The following is a 16,506-nucleotide window of genomic DNA, read 5'->3' as shown; positions in this document are numbered from 1 at the left end:
AGAAAAACACCAGTTGAAAATTTTTTCCCACTTGATTTTTCAGTGAGAACTGCGACCACCAGAACGGGGGCGTGTGCGGGGCCCAATTCTCCGGCAGCATATATAAACTGACACGGCACCAACGGGGTTTGGCCGTCTACGGGGCTCTGGTACCACAAGAGATGTATATTTTATGGGGGTCATCGCCAGTACTGACGGTACACACTCGCGCCTAGTAGGCCGGCCACCACCAATACAAATGAGTATATGATAAACATATCTTTCAACGACTCGACTTGATAGCAACTCAAGCGAAGGTTGACGTCGGTACAGAAGTCAGCGGTCGCTTTCAAGCACGCCTGTTTTGTGCACAAATCGCACGACGGGAGACTGAAGATTTGAGGTGGAGGAGGAGCTGAGTCCTGTGACAAGCACTCACACTTGCAAAGCTTCTGGAAGGCAGTAACCCCCGAGGCTAACGCCCCCAATACGGACAACATAAGCAGCTGTGGTTTCATCGGGCCATTGGGCGGACAGCGCGGGTTTGTGGATGGTTGGACTCAGTTGTATGGGAACAGCTGTGGTTTGCGACAGAGGCCTTTTCGCACACCTCGCACAAATCGAAGGCAAATTCATTTTCAACTCACACCCACAATCAACCATGACTGTGTCAATAGATAATTCGTACGTGCACGAGGGTGGAATCAAGCCTTACTTCGAGCAACAGATCCAGGACACCGAGATCCTGGTGCAGAACACCACCGAAAATTTACGTCGGTTGGAGGCCCAACGAAACAAGTTGAACAACAAAGTGCGCCAGTTGAAGGACGAATTGCGTTTACTTCAAGAGCCCGGCTCATACGTCGGAGAGGTCATCAAGGTGATGGGCTTGAATAAGGTGTTGGTGAAAATCCACCCGGAAGGAAAGTACATTGTGAATGTCAGTAAGGATATTGATATCAAGAAGTTGACGCCCAGTTTGCGAGTATGCTTAAAGGCCGACTCGTACGACTTGCACAAGATTTTACCCAACAAAGTCGACCCGTTGGTGTCGTTGATGATGGTGGAGAAGGTTCCTGACTCGACCTACGACATGGTGGGAGGCTTGGATAAACAAATCAAGGAAATCAAGGAAGTGATCGAGTTACCTGTGAAGCACCCCGAATTGTTTGAGAGCTTGGGGATTGCTCAGCCCAAGGGGGTCATTCTCTACGGACCTCCTGGAACCGGTAAGACGTTGTTGGCCCGGTCCGTGGCCCACCACACCGAATGTAAGTTTATTCGTGTGTCTGGAAGTGAGTTGGTCCAGAAGTACATTGGAGAAGGGTCTCGAATGGTGAGAGAGTTGTTTATCATGGCGCGGGAACACGCTCCTTCGATCATATTCATGGACGAAATCGACTCCATTGGATCTTCCCGAGTTGAAGGTTCAAGTGGGGGGGATTCAGAGGTACAAAGAACTATGTTGGAGCTATTGAACCAGTTGGACGGATTTGAGAGCTCTAAGGACATTAAGATCATCATGGCCACCAACCGATTGGATATCTTGGACCCAGCGTTGTTAAGACCCGGTAGAATCGATAGGAAAATCGAATTCCCAGCCCCAACCGTGGCTGCCAGAGCCGATATCTTAAAAATCCACTCGCGGTCCATGAACTTGACTAGAGGCATCAACTTGCGCAAGATCGCAGAGAAGATGAACGGGTGCTCGGGAGCTGATGTCAAAGGAGTCTGTACAGAGGCTGGAATGTATGCATTGAGAGAAAGAAGAATCCACGTGACCCAGGAGGACTTTGAGTTGGCGGTCGCCAAGGTCATGAGTAAAAACGACGAGGGTGCTGTGTCACTTGCCAAGTTGTTCAAGTAGAGTAGTAGTGTAGCCAGTAACAAATACAAACACAAACACAAACACAAACACAAACACCAGATCATCCTGCTCGCTCTAGCCCCGATTTTTCCAGAAAACGAGGTCGCGATTTGACACGAAGCAAACACATGTATTGCAACCAGTTGATGAACTATTGGATATACTTCATACTTTTGGTGGGATGTGTGGCACTGGAGTTTGCTCTGGAGATCCTGCGAGTCCAGCTGTTGCTCCTGACCGAAGGTCCGAACTTGAGCACGCTCAACGAGTTTGCAAACTTGATTTCTTCCATAGAGAAGAGTGAGGTGTCGTACAGCGGATTATCCCAGTTATACTTTCGAAAGTCGTTGATAGAGATCAACCTCAGCCGTGACAAGGATGCTATCGTGGACTTGCGGCGGACCCTTGAGTTGGACCCGACGTTGCGGCCAGCCCAGCAAAAACTAGCTGATTTGTTGTTGGAGACCGGGCATTACAACGACCCGATATTTGAGACCATTGGTGACAAAGATCTTGGTACCAAGGCCGCCGCCTTCCACCAGGCATATGTGGATATGGTGTCGGCGTACACGGCGGGCGACTTTGAGACGTGCAACGAGCTTCTTGAAAACCAGTTATTGCCTGTATCACCTATGAACACCACCATTCACCAGTACCACGTTGAGACGTTGAAGCGCACGCTGAAGGATCCGCAAAAGCTCATGGGTGCGTACTCCAAGGTTCTCCGGTTGGACGCTGCCAAAAACATGGACTATTTCGGAGAGTTGTCAAACTATTTGCTCTTCACGCAGGTGAGTTTCGACAAGGCTTTCACCAACGTCAAGCAGTGTTTGCGTTTGGACAACGAGCACAAAACATGTATCCGGCTCCTGAAGTTTTACTCCAAGTTCCGAAAGGTTTTGGGGTTCTTGGAGGCGTATTCAATAGAGTTGAGCCACCTTTATTTGAGCGAAAACTCCGAACCCACCATTGACTTCACTGACACCGCCGCCACCATCGACTTCAAGTATGTGGTTGAGTTTTTGTTTGACGAGAAGCCAACAAAGAGACAGTTGGCTGGATTACCGTCCAGTATCAAGACAAACCACGACTACTTGATGCATTTTGTGCACGAATTTGAGGCTGAATCTGGACTTTTGCTACAGTTCGTCCAGGACTTGGACCGAATTCTCTGCGAGGCGTTTATTCACGGAAATAATGCTAAGTTGGCGGGGATGATGTGTTTGAGAGTCAAGGACAATGCGTTTCTACCCAAACGAATCCCAGAAATCGATAAGCTTCTCGAGAAAAGGCAGTTTGACAAGGTCGAAGCACTCATGAAGAGCTTGCCCGCAAACACCCGCAAAACCAAGCTTTTCCAGAGCCGGTGGGCACCTGTTGATGCGTATATACGAGAGCAACAACAGAAGCAGAGACAACAGCAACAACAACAACAACAAAGATACCACCAACAGCGGCAACAACAACAACAACAACAGCAGCAGCAAAGAGCTCCTCCAAGTGCCCCCAAGAACGACTACTACAAAGTTCTTGACATTCCACGGGATGCAGACGAAAAGACTATCAAAAGGGCTTATAGAGCACAAACGTTGAAGTATCACCCTGACAAATTCAAAAGAAGCGGACTCACGGAAGAGCAGATGGAGCAGAAAATGCAAGAGGTTAACCAGGCGTACGAGGTTCTCTCGAGTAAAGAGCTCAAAGAGCGGTACGACCGTGGAGACGACCCCAACGACCAACTGCCAGGCGGCGGATCCTCACCATTCCATGGCGGATCACCGTTCAGGGCCCAGGGCGGCCATGGCGGTCAGCAGTTCCAGTTCAAGTTTTCCAGTGGTGATTTTTTTGGAGGTAACGGAGGATTTAAGTTTGCCCAGTTTGGGGGTAACCAACGGGCAAACTTCTAACATGGAAGTAGAGGCTAGAACTGGTGTATGGTATATATCACGCTCAATTCATATAATACACACTCGACACATATTATACATCTCAAATACCCTATTCCATTTACCTCTAGTTTATGTTTTTTTTGGGGATTTGTGTCCGCGCCGTATCTCAAACTCACTCGCGCAAAAAACCCACCCACAAACCCAATTTCTTTCAATTCACTCGCTATGAAGTTAAGCATCTTGCTCTTAGTGGCCACGGCCCTCGCCGCCCCCCTCGCCCCAGGGCAGGCTGAACAATTGCCCTTTTTCTCTGACTTCGAACTCGCCGAATTACCCGAACACCAGGTCCACCCCCACCGCCACCATCCTTGGACCCAATCCAAAAAAATGGGTTTTTGGGACAAATTCAAGTACCACTTCAAGCCCGAGATCGACTCCGACCTGTTGCAAGCGTTAATCTCCGAGGAAGCTCTCCTTAAGAAGGCCAAAAAGTTGTACGAGCTTGCTGAGAGGTCGACCGAAAAGTACGGCCATCCTACCAGAGTTATCGATTCTCCTGGTCACTGGGCCACCATTGATTATATAACTACCCAGTTGTACAAGTTAGGTGGCTACTACAATGTCAGTGTGCAGAAGTTCAAGGCTTTGGACAGCAAAATTAGCGCTTTTTCGTTGTTGGTTGATGGAGAAGAACCCAAGTCCTTACAGCCTTTGCGTTTCACTCCTCCCACACCCGACTCCAAGCCCGTCCACGGCCAGTTTGTGTTGGTGAAGAACTACGGGTGCAGTGTGGAAGACTTCCCGGCCAACTTGACGGCCGGCAACATCGCTTTGGTTGAAAGAGGTGTTTGTGCATTTGGAGACAAGTCTGCCAACGCTGCTGCTGCTGGTGCCGTTGCTGCTGTCATCTACGATAAGGAACCCTTATCTGGAACCTTGGGTGCCCCTGAAAAGGGCATTGTTTACGTGCCTACTTTGTCGATTACCACTGCTGATGCTGAGAAATACATTGAAAAGTTGACGGAGGACCCAGCATTCAAGTTTGAAGTCACCGCCTATGTTGACTCGTACGTCAAGTACATCAAGACTTTGAACGTGGTTGCTGAAACGGTGTTTGGAGACCACGACAACGTTGTGTCATTGGGGGCCCACTCGGACTCGGTGACCGAAGGGCCTGGGATCAACGACGACGGGTCTGGAACCATTTCGCTCTTGGAAGTGGCTAAGGCCTTGACCAATTTCAAGATCAAGAATGCCGTCAGATTCGCCTGGTGGGCTGCTGAAGAAGAAGGACTTTTGGGTTCTACTTACTATGCCGAGAGCTTGAGTCCAGAAGAAAACGCCAAACTCAGGTTGTTTATGGACTACGATATGATGGCGTCTCCCAACTTCGAGTACCAGATCTATGATGCCAATGATGTGGACCACCCCAACGGATCCGGTCACTTGAAGGACTTGTACATTGATTTCTACAAGTCCAAGGGCTTGAACTATACATTTGTGCCCTTTGATGGTAGAAGTGATTACGTTGGTTTCATCGATGCGGGCATTCCAGCCGGTGGAATTGCTACTGGAGCTGAAGGTGTCAAGACCCCAGAAGGACAGGAGAAGTTTGGCGGAACTGTGGGTGAGTGGTTTGACCCTTGCTACCATCAATTGTGTGACAATATTGAAAATGCCAGCTTCGAAGCTTGGGTTGTCAGCACCCAATTGATTGGACACTCGGTTGCTACATATGCTAAGAGTTTTGACGGGTTCCCAGAAAGAGAGTTGTCTTCGGAGTCGGTTGGTGCCAACCACTTCAAGTACCGGGGAGCCTCGCTTATTGTTTAACGTTTTGAACTGTTGACTAGCTAGACTGGATACGCCGAATAGATCGACTCTATCGAGATTGACTCTGACTCTACTGACTCTACTGACTCTACTGACTCCACTGACTCCACTGACTCTACTGACTCCACTGACTCCACTGACTCTACTGACTCCACTGACTCCACTGACTCTACTGACTCCACTGACCCTGCTGACTTTTATCTGTCTCGGACTTAGACTTTAGTGTAGCCTGTGACTCTGGCAGTCTGGCGCGGACCGAGCCTTCATTTACCCGAAACGTCGCTATTTCCCACTATTTCCCGCTACTTCCAGTGCGCGACACCGCCAGTGCCTCGCCAGTCCCACTCCTTCTCCCCCACCTAGTGAACCAGTAACCGGTGGGGGCGCCACATCCCCCTTAGGAAAAGAGATCCCGGTTTTGCTCACCGTATATAAACTCCGACAATTCCTACACTTATTTCTCACCAGAACTATGTCCACTAAACCAAAAGTCTTGTGGATCGGGGCCCCTTTTGCCTCTGGTGCAGGCTGGGATGAGCTCTCCCATATCGCCGATGTTCAGGCCTGTACCTCCAAGGACAGACAAGAATTCATCCAGGATCTCAAGGGCAAATACAACGATATCACTTGTATTGGCAGAACCTTTAACATGGCCCAAACCGGCCGTTTTGATGAAGAATTGGTGCTGCATTTCCCACCCACGTTGAAGGCTGTTTGCAACAGTGGGGCCGGCTACGACCAAGTCGATGTGGAACCTTTGATCAAAAGAAACATCCAATTGTCCAACGTCACCACCCCCGTGGAAGCACCCACTGCCGACACGGCGGTATACCTCGTGTTGGCCACGTTAAGGAACTTCCAAGAGGGACATGATTTGATGGTTAAAGGCAAATGGGTACCAGGTGTCAAAAGTGCCGGGTCCAAGCTTGGGCACAATCCCAGTGCCAAAGTGGTGGGGATTTTGGGAATGGGAGGCATTGGCCGTGCCATCCGTGACCGATTGGTACCCTTTGGCTTCAAAAAAATCATCTACTACAACAGAAGCAAGTTGAGCCCAGACCTCGAACAGGGTGCAGAATATACATCGTTTGATGATTTGATTAGTAACAGTGACATTATTTGTGTTAGTGTGCCATTGAACCCCAAGACTCATCATTTACTTGACGCCAAGGTATTGGGAAAGATGAAGAAAGATGTGATTATTGTTAACACCGCTCGCGGAGCTGTGATCGATGAGGCTGCGATTCTCGACAAGTTGCAAAATAACGAGATCGGGTTCTTTGGAAGTGATGTATTTGAATTCGAGCCCAAAGTGAGCCAGGATCTCTTGAATTTGCCCAACGTCGTGAGCTTGCCCCATATGGGCACTCATACGGTGGAAGCAGTGTTGGGGTTGGAGTCGTTTACGGTGGAAAACATTGATTCGGTTCTCCGGAGTGGAAAGGTGAAGACTGTGGTGCCGGAAATGGCCAAGATAGATTTCGGTCACCAGCCGTTGGTGTAGAACAGAGTGATATTATTCTGGGGCTGAAATACGTCAGATAGAAGTATCCATAGATAATATAAGTGGTTGCAAACAATCATATGGAAATAGATTTGACAGAGGAATCCACAGATGTGATATCACAGATACCTATATGACTGCACTTGTGAAATTTTTGTGACATCCCAAACGCATATACGTATCTTGTAAAATCACCTGCCAAATATATAAGCTGCCAGGTCCAGCCAATCCTCCGCGCGCGCAAGGCATCTCGTGGCCGCGCAACCGCCGCCTTGCCCAGCGCGCCATCGTCTGCTCCCCACAGATTCGGTCCGGTCTCGGCTCTTGCTAATATCTTCGGTTACCCGTCAACTCTTCGTGCCTCGCAGCCTCCGTGGTGTTGTCATCTACCCTGTCACCTCCCGCGCTACCCTCTTGTCCCAGCCACCCACCGATTGCTTCCATCTCCTACTGGCTGTCCTCTTGTGGATGACTGGCCTGCACATAGACCCTGTACCTTTATGGCAGCCAAAACTCAAACATATATAAGTACCTCCTCTCGCCCGTCCTTCATCCCCAACTCATCTGGCTATATCCCCCTATACTCCTCTCCATCACCACTTTAATTGCCACTCCCACTGGCCCAAACTAAGGGAATTGTGTATTAAATTGACATAGTTAGACTTTTAAAGGGCTTCTTCAGGTCCCGCACCCATTTGTTAAATTTTTCATCCAATTCCAAAACCGAATTTTCTCTTGAAAAATTCACAGAAAAAGACGAAGACTCAGTGTTTTCATTTGTCCATCAATATCCCACTCCCCTTTGCACCCACCTGTCCCTTCATCGCGTGATTCACTTCCCGGTGCTGGATATTCTGTTTCTGTTTCTGAGTGTAATTGTTTGCCAACCGTGGTTTAAATCTATAGCCCTCATCCTTGCAATCACCTCCTACACAAGACACATTTAATATGGACACCAAAACAACGACCGCGACCGCAGCCTCGTCGACCGCTCCCGTGACAGCGGCAGTGCGTGCTGATCCAAGCCCGGGCCAGCCCCATGTGCATCCGGGCCATGACACAGTAGAAATCGACTATGAAGCCTTACCGCCAGATGCCTCATTGGCGGCCCATCTCACGGCGGGGGCATTCGCCGGAATCATGGAACACACGGTGATGTTCCCCATCGACTCGCTCAAGACCAGAATGCAAATTATCTCCAGAACCCCCAAATTCAACTCCAGCTTGGTACAATCCATTTCTAAAATCTCTTCTACTGAAGGGGCATATGCCCTCTGGAGAGGTGTGTCATCGGTGGTGTTAGGAGCGGGTCCAGCGCATGCGGTGTACTTTTCGGTGTTTGAAGCGTCTAAAACCTTCTTGGTGAACAATTTCACCACATCTCGAAACCGCAGCCGAATCGTCACCGACGAAAACCACCCGTTGATTGCGTCGGGAGCAGGTATTGCCGCCACCATCGCGTCCGATGCCCTCATGACGCCCTTTGACGTGCTCAAACAAAGAATGCAAGCATCTCATATCGCCGACTCCAAGTCTGCCAATACCGTTAAGCTCTTCCACACCGCCAAAGCGTTGTACCGGCATGAGGGGTTTTCCGCCTTCTTTATCTCGTACCCCACCACCTTGTTCACAAGCATCCCGTTTGCGGCGTTGAACTTTGGCTTTTATGAATACTCCAGTTCCATACTAAACCCAGATGGTAACTATAATCCATATTTGCACTGTGTATCAGGAGCGGTGGCCGGTGGAGTTGCGGCGGCCCTCACCAACCCTTTGGACGTGATCAAGACCGCGTTGCAGACCCGAGGTATATCCAATATTGCCAGTATAAAAAACAGTACGGGCTTCACCTCTGCTTTGAAAGCGTTGTACCGGGAAGGGAAAATGAAGATTTTTCTTCGAGGCTTGAAGCCTCGGATTGTGTTTAACGTGCCATCGACAGCCATCTCGTGGACGGCCTATGAAATGGCCAAGGAGGTGTTGTTGAAAAACTGAGCTGATGGTGTTCTCTTTTCTTTCTGTTGTATTAGTTCCTGTAGATATTATACACCATTGTTTGATGAACCTGATAGGCGCTATGGCCTATATCTGACCTATTTCTCGCGGTATAGGCTTCCTCTAAGGCCAGCCTAGGCCTGAATGGCTCTGATTAATGCGTTGGCCCTGGCAATATGGGCTATTTCTCGTGGATTTCTCAGCAATCGTTGAGCAAGCACCGAGAACGCCACACATGACCCAAGGAACCCAAGGAGATTGAAGAAGGCTGCTCGGGAGTAAAGTCGCTCTTCCTCTTCGGTACGGAACGACATAAAGATCTTTCGAATGCTGTTGAGAATCATTATGGTGTGATATAGTTTTCGCGACAACCAAAAAGTCAAACAAAAATATAAACTCTGCTCACAACTGTGATCGGTATCGAGTTCTTCAAACGAGTTGAAGTTCGTATATTGCACTCAAGTACCTCCCCACTAATGGAAGATCAACCGTCCGACACGGCTCCCATACGATAAATTACTTTACCGTTAGTTTCTGATGCCGTGCACCCAGCGTTTCACGCCTGGAGCTCTCAAGAGCACATTGTGGCGTGCGGCTGGTGGTACTGATACCGCCACCCGCACGCCCTGGACGGAGAGAATCACCGAATTTCCCACCCGCGTTTCGTACTCGAACTGAGTCTTGTGTGAACGGGTAAATACGAACAGTCGCGACAAGAGTCGAGCCGCGGCGCCAGAGCGTCGCAAACCCGGTCCAGTTTTGGGCGCGCCCACCCCGTATTCCTGTCGCCGCACCGCTTGCACTTATATCATAAACATGAGTTACCAACCCGTTCAAAACCAGCTTTGGTGCTGTGTGGGTGCATCGTCATTGGTGTTCAGGGTACCATGAAAGCCGTTCCTTTGGGTTATGAAGTTTGGCAGATATCACTCTTCAACATCTACAGCTTGTGCTGATTTATTTTGAAACCCCTTTACCGGGTGATGGTACCGCTGCTTGTACGCCCTGGACGGAGAGAGCCACCGAATCCAGTCTCATTTAGTACTGGAACATTTAAGGAACCTCCAGGAAAAAAAGTCGTGCTTCGACCCCGTCATCCTGCTGTCGCACCACTTGCACAAATGCGACCATCACTTATTTCTTCTTATCACATCATAAACATGAGTTACCAACCTGTTGAAAACCAACCTCCTCCTTACGGTAACCCAGAACCCCGTGTGGACGGTGACAACATCCCCGACGACTTCAAGTACTCAGTCAATGTTGCGTCCTGTGAGTTGCCCATTCGTCAGATGTTTATTAGAAAAGTATATGCTCTTCTTTCTGTGCAACTAGTGATGACCCTCGTGGTGGGCCTCATCATTAAGTCCAATAGTGCTATCCAATCATGGTGCTTGAATAACATGTGGTTGTTCATTGTATCGGTGGTCGGGGCCCTCGGCTTTGGCATTGGTACTCACGTTATGGCCAGATCTTATCCCACCAACTTGATTTTATTGAGTGGATTCACTTTGTGTGAAAGTTACGGGATTGGCCTCACGTGCTCAATGGTGAAATCGGACGTGGTGCTCCAGGCGGTGATGTTGACGTTTGTAATCTTTGTGGGATTGACATTGTTTGCATTCCAAACCAAGTACGACTTCACCAGCTGGCAAGGTGCTTTGTCGATGGGTTTGTGGTTCCTCATTGGCTGGGGGTTCATCATGATTTTCTTCCCCCAGTCAAAAATGGCGAACTTGATCTACTCAGGGATTGGGGCTTTAGTGTTTTGTGTGTATATCATCGTTGATACTCAGAATATCATGAAAACCTGTCATTTGGATGATGAGATTCCTGCCACCATGATGTTGTACTTGGACATCCTCAACTTGTTCTTGTTTATTTTGAGGATCCTTGACAGCAGACTGAATGACTAGTGATAAGCTAGTTTCACCGTCACAATAGTTTTATAGGATATATAAGTGTTTTCAGGGGACTAAACAGAGGTTTAATTACGTGTGTAGAATTACCTGGCCTGTCATGTGCTGCTTTCTTGCCTCTCATTTTTGCACCCGTTTTTTCGCACGTAGGCCCTCATCAAATAAATAAACATCTAATACTATGAACGAAAAACTCGTTCCAAGCGCCAAGCGTGCCCGTCACTCGCTGTTTGTACGCAGCTGGTACATCTTCTCGTCTGCGTTTCTCTCGTTCTTTTTCGTGCTTGTGCTCTTTGTGTCTGCCATTCTTTACGCCATACGAAACAAGCTCACCCATAACAAATTGGCCGGTATGCTGGAAAACGACCCGGACGACGACGGAGTCGACTGCTACCCTGATATCAAGCACATGAAGCCTACAGCCAACCTCCGGTCCTACGTACTTGCAATTGGCCTCGAATTGAAGGAGTATCAGGTGCAAACCAAAGATGGCTATATATTACCGCTCCACAGACTTATAGATCCCAAACAAACAGACGATCAAAGGGCACAAATGGAGCCAATTCTTTGTCAGCACGGCCTCTTATCGTCTTCGGGATCGTTTCTTACTCCAGGAAACCGGTCGCTTCCTGTATTTCTTCTTAGGCAAGGATTCGATGTTTGGCTTGGGAATAATCGCAGCGGGTTCGAGCCGCTTCATGCTTTTTACACGGGAAACTTGATGCACAACGAGGAGTACTGGGACTGGGACATCCAGGACTTGGCCCACTATGACATCACGTGCCTCATTGAAAATGTACTTGTTCATACGCCAAATTACAAGAAACTTATTCTTATGGGACATCTGCAAGGATGTACTCAATCGTTTTTGATGCTCCGAAACACAGAACTCGCTGAAATTCATGAAAAAGTGGGCTATTTCGTGGGGCTTGCACCGGCAATATACCCGGGCACCTTGTTTCACAAGAGAAAGTTCTTGAAGTTTATGGGAAACCGGTCTAAGCTTGGGTTTAAGCTCTTTTTTGGAGTGTGCTGCTTTTTGAACGTGTTGACGCAGTCTCGAAATTGGTTCCATAACTTCCCATTGTTTGGAAACGTGTGTGTGTTGATGTTCAACTACTTGTTTCAATGGAATGGGAAGTTGTGGAATTCCAATCGGAAAATATGGCACTTTCACTTCATTTTCAACGTAAGTTTTGTGTCGGCCAAGTTGATTTCCTGGTGGCTTAGCTTTTGGCGTGAGGAATCGTTCAGAAATGAGCTTGTGTCGAAGGAGACGTTCCAAGATGGAATGAACTTTCGGGCGACTGAAGAACCAAAGTACAATGTTTCTGATGACAAGACATTTTTCCCGTTCAAACAACAGTGGTTTTCCGAGTCGGTGATACCAATGGCCCTTTTCATAGGCGAGGTCGATAACCTTGTGGATGGCCAGCGGTTGGCGTGTCATATGGAGACCTTTGAACCCAAGTACCAGAAGAACGAGAACCTTCACATTTTCGAAGTCAAGCACTATTCCCATCTAGACGTCCTATGGGCTAATAATGTGATTCGGGATATCGGAAGAGATATGGTGGAGGTGCTACAAAATCGGCAGGCCCGATAGACATTTATTCTAGACAAAACTGGTACTTTAATATAGACATTTGAGGAAATGCCCATCTTCCCGTATCTCTAGCTTCTTTTCTGAACATGCTCCTCGGCATTATCAAGTGCAACCCCCACATACTCGTAAAACATATCGATGTCGACAGACTTAGCGATGATAGAACCATGCTCTTCGCTGCCATCGTCCTCAAACTTGGACCCATCCACAAACACAGTCTCACCGTCGTTCTCACCCCCTTCAACGGCAGTGACTCTTCTACGGAACCACTCGAACTTGTAGGCTTGAGCTCCATACAATACCGGCAATAATGTGAACACGGCCAAAGGATCGTGTAATGGAGGACCAGCCCATCCATTTTCGGAGTAGAGCTGCTTGAAGTAGAACATCATGATGCTCTCAAACATGGGTCTCACAAGATTCTTGTGGGGTTTTCCAAACAACTTCTGACGAATGGTCTCATCAGCTATGGCAGTGTGCGTAATGTTCAACCCATTGACAATAAGTTTATCCATTAAATCCTCGTCGTGGAACAAGTTGTTGGCGGCCTTGGGATCCACATACACGTTGAACTCGGCATAAGGAGTGACGTTTCCCACTCCGAAGCCGGCCCCCATGATAGGAAGATACTTGATTTTGTGCTTTAAGTCCGGGTACTTGGCAAAAAGGTTGGACATGTTTGTGAAGGTCCCAGTGGCAATAACACAGATCTCGTTGGCATGCGTTTCCACCGCTTCCTTGATGGCCTCCATGTACGACTTGTCGTTTTTAACTACTACGCTGGGGTTTTCAGGTAGTTCAGCACCACCCAACCCGGTTTTTCCATGGGCATAGAGGCCAAAAAATGGCTCTTTGACCAAAGGACGTACTTCTCCGGCATACACTGGTATGTGGTTCAACTTCAACACGTCGAGAAGACCAACAGTATTGTGCGTAGTAGCATTTAAAGGAGCATTTCCGTGGACTGTGGAGATGCCGATGAGGTTGAATTGCGGGTGGAAAGCAAGTAGCAAAATGGCGAATGCGTCATCTGTGCCGGGGTCACAGTCGAGCCATATGGGTATAGGAGCTCTAGTCATTACCGATCGGTTTCGGGTGAGGAAATTTACAGGAAAAAGTCGTGGTACAAAAAGCAGCCGTGTATACATTAATTTGGACAAATTGCAAAACTGCGACAGTGCCGCATCGAGCTATATTTAGTTTATTGAGCCTCTGTGAATGGCTATTGCATTTGTGGACGGAGTTACAAATCTTCACCCTGCTCTTCCACTGGTACCACAAAGGCACCCGCCAAAAATAACGCTGGCTCCTCGATGTTATGGTGCTGGTAGCTTAACACCCCGACCCCACCAGCATCCAACATAAACTGGGGATTCACATTGATTTCTCTCCCCACCCACCGGGCCGCAAAGCACCGCAAAATATGGCCATGGCCAACCACCACAATATCACAAGCTTCGTTGTTGTCGATGGCTTTGCCCTGAACAGCTCTTATTCTGGCTATCACCAGGTCCAACCGTTCCTTGACTTGGGTATGAATCTCACCGTTCTCACACCCATCTCTCCAGAAGTCCCAGTCGTCACCTAACCCCCGTGATGCTCTCAATTCCTTGATTTGTTTGGTGAGTAACCCTTCATAGTCTCCATATTCCCATTCCCTGAGGTCATTTTCCACTTCGATGGGGATCTGGCTACGTGTAAAGTTGTCCAACCCTTCAAGCAAGAGCTGTACCGTGTGCTGGGCTCTCCTTCTTGGAGATGTGATGACATATTTCAAGTCGCTGGGATTGATGAGCTGATAGCCACTAGCACCAATGAGGTATTTGCCGGTGCTTTTCATCTGCCGAACGCCGAAATCCGTCAATTCAAGGTCGGTGATCGACGTGTACTGCCCACTCTTTGACCATTCAGTCTGCCCGTGGCGTACAAATATAACTCTTGGTGTTGGAGCTTTTGTCATTTGAGCCAGTCAAAGTGCGAAGAAATTAATTTAAAAGTGAAAATTTGTACCAGGGACAATGAGCAGAGTGGAAATCAAAGACAAGATCGTGGCGTTGTTGAAGACGTTACCAAAGGATAGAATCCAACATTATACATCTTTCAGAGAAAGTCAACTCGATCGATTCACCACCGGGACCACGGTGACCGACATCCCGGAAAAGGACTTGAAGTTGCAGTACATCGCCTTGAGAGACTTGGCCAACGATAAGTACAAAAACTATTACAAATTAGATGACAAGTTATTGCGCCCCAAGGGAAATCCCGAGTATTATGAGAGGCTCATGAGTGAGATCAAGGGTGAGAAGAAAGAGACGTTTTGGACTGCCATCAGAACTGTTGTTTTCGGGAAATAGAGATGTATATAGTAATGATTATGAGTTATTTTCACAAGTGTTACTAGGTAACTGCCTTGTTTGTAGTGTTTCTATATCTGTTTGTGTTGACTCTTTTGTGACTATCTTCGGCTTTCTCTGACTTCCCAGTGTTTTCTTATTGGTTACCATTTGTGTCCCCATTTTCGCAGCTGTGAATTTTAGATCCACGTCAGTCGCTCATCTTCTTCAATGGCACAAAGCTACAACCCCAGAAAAGTGGCTGTGGCCATTGTGGTGCTCGTGCTTCTTGTCTACGGTGCCAAATGGTTGTTCGGCTCTAGTGACGGGTTCTCCCCCGAGGAAATCAACTCCATGCTCCAGAACAAAGAAGGAGGTATCGTCAAGATCAAGAAAATCGAACTCACTGCTCAAGGTCTTTACACGCCGTACTTGGAGCCTAGCACGTACCGCATCAACAACTGGGACGTTGCCGGCAACACCTTGGTGAAAAATACCGAGTATATTCGGTTGACGTCGGATAATAAGCATCAGGTAGGTAATATGTTTGGCAAAGAGCCCATTCAGGCCCAGTCATTTGAAATGGAATTGACATTTCATATCCACAGCAAGAGCTCTAGTCTCTTGGCCGACGGGTTTGCCATCTGGTTTTTGGACTCCAAGAGTGACATTGGTGATGTGTTTGGTTCCAAAAACTACTTCACCGGTCTTGGAATCATGGTTGATACCTACAAAAACGGTAAAAGAGGCCAATTTCCCTACGTGAACTTGATGCTTGGAGACGGTAAGACCCATTATCTGAAGTACAACGACGGATACGATACTCGGTTGGCAGGGTGTAGTGCACTGCTGATCACCAACCCTACGAGCGGGTTTACCAAGGCCAGAATCGTCTACCTCCAAGACGGATATTTCTCGTTGGACTTCAACTACGACGGGAAGCAGGACCACTGGGTCAACTGTGTGACGTTGACAGATGTCCATTTGCCCATCATCAAGTACTTGGGGCTCAGTGCCGAAACCGGGGAGTTATCCCAGAGTGTCGACATCATTGAAAACAAAATTTACGCCTTATACAAACCTGATGGCTCGTTCATCAGCAACTTTGACGAGCTACACTCATTGATTGCGCAGCAGGATAAAGACCAGAGAGACCAGGTGTCGAAAGACGGAGTATCACACCCGCAGTCTCCCAGATCAAAGCCCAAGAGACAGACCAGAAAGTCGTTACAGAGATTGTACAAGGCAGAACAGCGGATCAAAGAACGGGAAAGACAGAGAAAGCTTGAAACATATGGCGACCCGGAAATGTATTGGTTCAAGTACATGTTCTTTAAGCTTCTCAACGCAATGAAGTACCTTATCTACGCGGTGCTTGGGGTTATTGTCATCTGGTTCTTATTTATTGCCGTGAGAGTGTCCAGGCAGAACAAGAAGTCCAAGACCACCGGCTTATTGGACTAGAAGAAGTATTACAAGTGCTCCATGGCTGATATAAGTTATTTTGTGGCTATCGTAACTGGTTTTGTACACTCAAAAGTTGCAACAAACCTGAAAAAGTATATACAATTCTTTTTTAAT

The 16,506-nt window shown here is 48.0% G+C and overlaps 11 protein-coding genes across 11 annotated transcripts; 9 read left to right on the top strand and 2 right to left on the bottom strand. All coding sequences in view use genetic code 12, as the record gives it.

The window, feature by feature from the left end:
* Positions 1–640: 640 nt before the first annotated feature.
* Positions 641–1,846, top strand: RPT6 (26S proteasome regulatory subunit 8; the record flags this gene model as incomplete). Its single annotated transcript, XM_006690218.1, has 1 exon — positions 641–1,846. One exon carries the CDS (start codon positions 641–643, stop codon positions 1,844–1,846), a length of 1,206 nt encoding a protein of 401 aa, XP_006690281.1.
* Positions 1,847–1,974: 128 nt separating this feature from the next.
* PSN45_002004 (uncharacterized protein) lies at positions 1,975–3,753 on the top strand (the record flags this gene model as incomplete). The annotated part of the gene is made up of 1 exon (XM_066157774.1): positions 1,975–3,753. The coding sequence occupies one exon, from the start codon at positions 1,975–1,977 to the stop codon at positions 3,751–3,753; it is 1,779 nt and encodes a 592-aa protein (XP_066013871.1).
* Positions 3,754–3,960: 207 nt separating this feature from the next.
* On the top strand, positions 3,961–5,568 carry APE3 (Aminopeptidase Y; the record flags this gene model as incomplete). The annotated part of the gene is made up of 1 exon (XM_006689395.2): positions 3,961–5,568. One exon carries the CDS (start codon positions 3,961–3,963, stop codon positions 5,566–5,568), a length of 1,608 nt encoding a protein of 535 aa, XP_006689458.1.
* A 472-nt stretch (positions 5,569–6,040) lies between these two features.
* Positions 6,041–7,072, top strand: GOR1 (glyoxylate reductase; the record flags this gene model as incomplete). Its single annotated transcript, XM_006690220.1, has 1 exon — positions 6,041–7,072. The coding sequence occupies one exon, from the start codon at positions 6,041–6,043 to the stop codon at positions 7,070–7,072; it is 1,032 nt and encodes a 343-aa protein (XP_006690283.1).
* A 948-nt stretch (positions 7,073–8,020) lies between these two features.
* Positions 8,021–9,067, top strand: MRS4 (Fe(2+) transporter; the record flags this gene model as incomplete). Its single annotated transcript, XM_066157773.1, has 1 exon — positions 8,021–9,067. One exon carries the CDS (start codon positions 8,021–8,023, stop codon positions 9,065–9,067), a length of 1,047 nt encoding a protein of 348 aa, XP_066013870.1.
* Positions 9,068–10,227: 1,160 nt separating this feature from the next.
* On the top strand, positions 10,228–10,983 carry PSN45_002000 (uncharacterized protein; the record flags this gene model as incomplete). The annotated part of the gene is made up of 1 exon (XM_006689398.1): positions 10,228–10,983. The coding sequence occupies one exon, from the start codon at positions 10,228–10,230 to the stop codon at positions 10,981–10,983; it is 756 nt and encodes a 251-aa protein (XP_006689461.1).
* Positions 10,984–11,167: 184 nt separating this feature from the next.
* PSN45_001999 (uncharacterized protein) lies at positions 11,168–12,592 on the top strand (the record flags this gene model as incomplete). Its single annotated transcript, XM_006689399.2, has 1 exon — positions 11,168–12,592. The coding sequence occupies one exon, from the start codon at positions 11,168–11,170 to the stop codon at positions 12,590–12,592; it is 1,425 nt and encodes a 474-aa protein (XP_006689462.2).
* A 68-nt stretch (positions 12,593–12,660) lies between these two features.
* Positions 12,661–13,671, bottom strand: URH1 (Uridine nucleosidase 1; the record flags this gene model as incomplete). The annotated part of the gene is made up of 1 exon (XM_006690222.1): positions 12,661–13,671. One exon carries the CDS (start codon positions 13,669–13,671, stop codon positions 12,661–12,663), a length of 1,011 nt encoding a protein of 336 aa, XP_006690285.1.
* Positions 13,672–13,835: 164 nt separating this feature from the next.
* On the bottom strand, positions 13,836–14,552 carry SHB17 (Sedoheptulose 1,7-bisphosphatase; the record flags this gene model as incomplete). The annotated part of the gene is made up of 1 exon (XM_006689400.2): positions 13,836–14,552. One exon carries the CDS (start codon positions 14,550–14,552, stop codon positions 13,836–13,838), a length of 717 nt encoding a protein of 238 aa, XP_006689463.1.
* A 58-nt stretch (positions 14,553–14,610) lies between these two features.
* Positions 14,611–14,946, top strand: PSN45_001996 (uncharacterized protein; the record flags this gene model as incomplete). Its single annotated transcript, XM_006689402.2, has 1 exon — positions 14,611–14,946. One exon carries the CDS (start codon positions 14,611–14,613, stop codon positions 14,944–14,946), a length of 336 nt encoding a protein of 111 aa, XP_006689465.1.
* Positions 14,947–15,156: 210 nt separating this feature from the next.
* PSN45_001995 (uncharacterized protein) lies at positions 15,157–16,389 on the top strand (the record flags this gene model as incomplete). The annotated part of the gene is made up of 1 exon (XM_006689403.2): positions 15,157–16,389. The coding sequence occupies one exon, from the start codon at positions 15,157–15,159 to the stop codon at positions 16,387–16,389; it is 1,233 nt and encodes a 410-aa protein (XP_006689466.1).
* Between the last annotated feature and the right edge of the window lie 117 nt (positions 16,390–16,506).

This window comes from Yamadazyma tenuis, chromosome 2 (assembly GCF_029203305.1).
Source record: "Yamadazyma tenuis chromosome 2, complete sequence".
NCBI lineage: Eukaryota > Fungi > Ascomycota > Pichiomycetes > Serinales > Debaryomycetaceae > Yamadazyma > Yamadazyma tenuis.
Note: the sequence above shows the minus strand (reverse complement) of the source record. Positions and strands in the feature narration are given on the sequence as shown.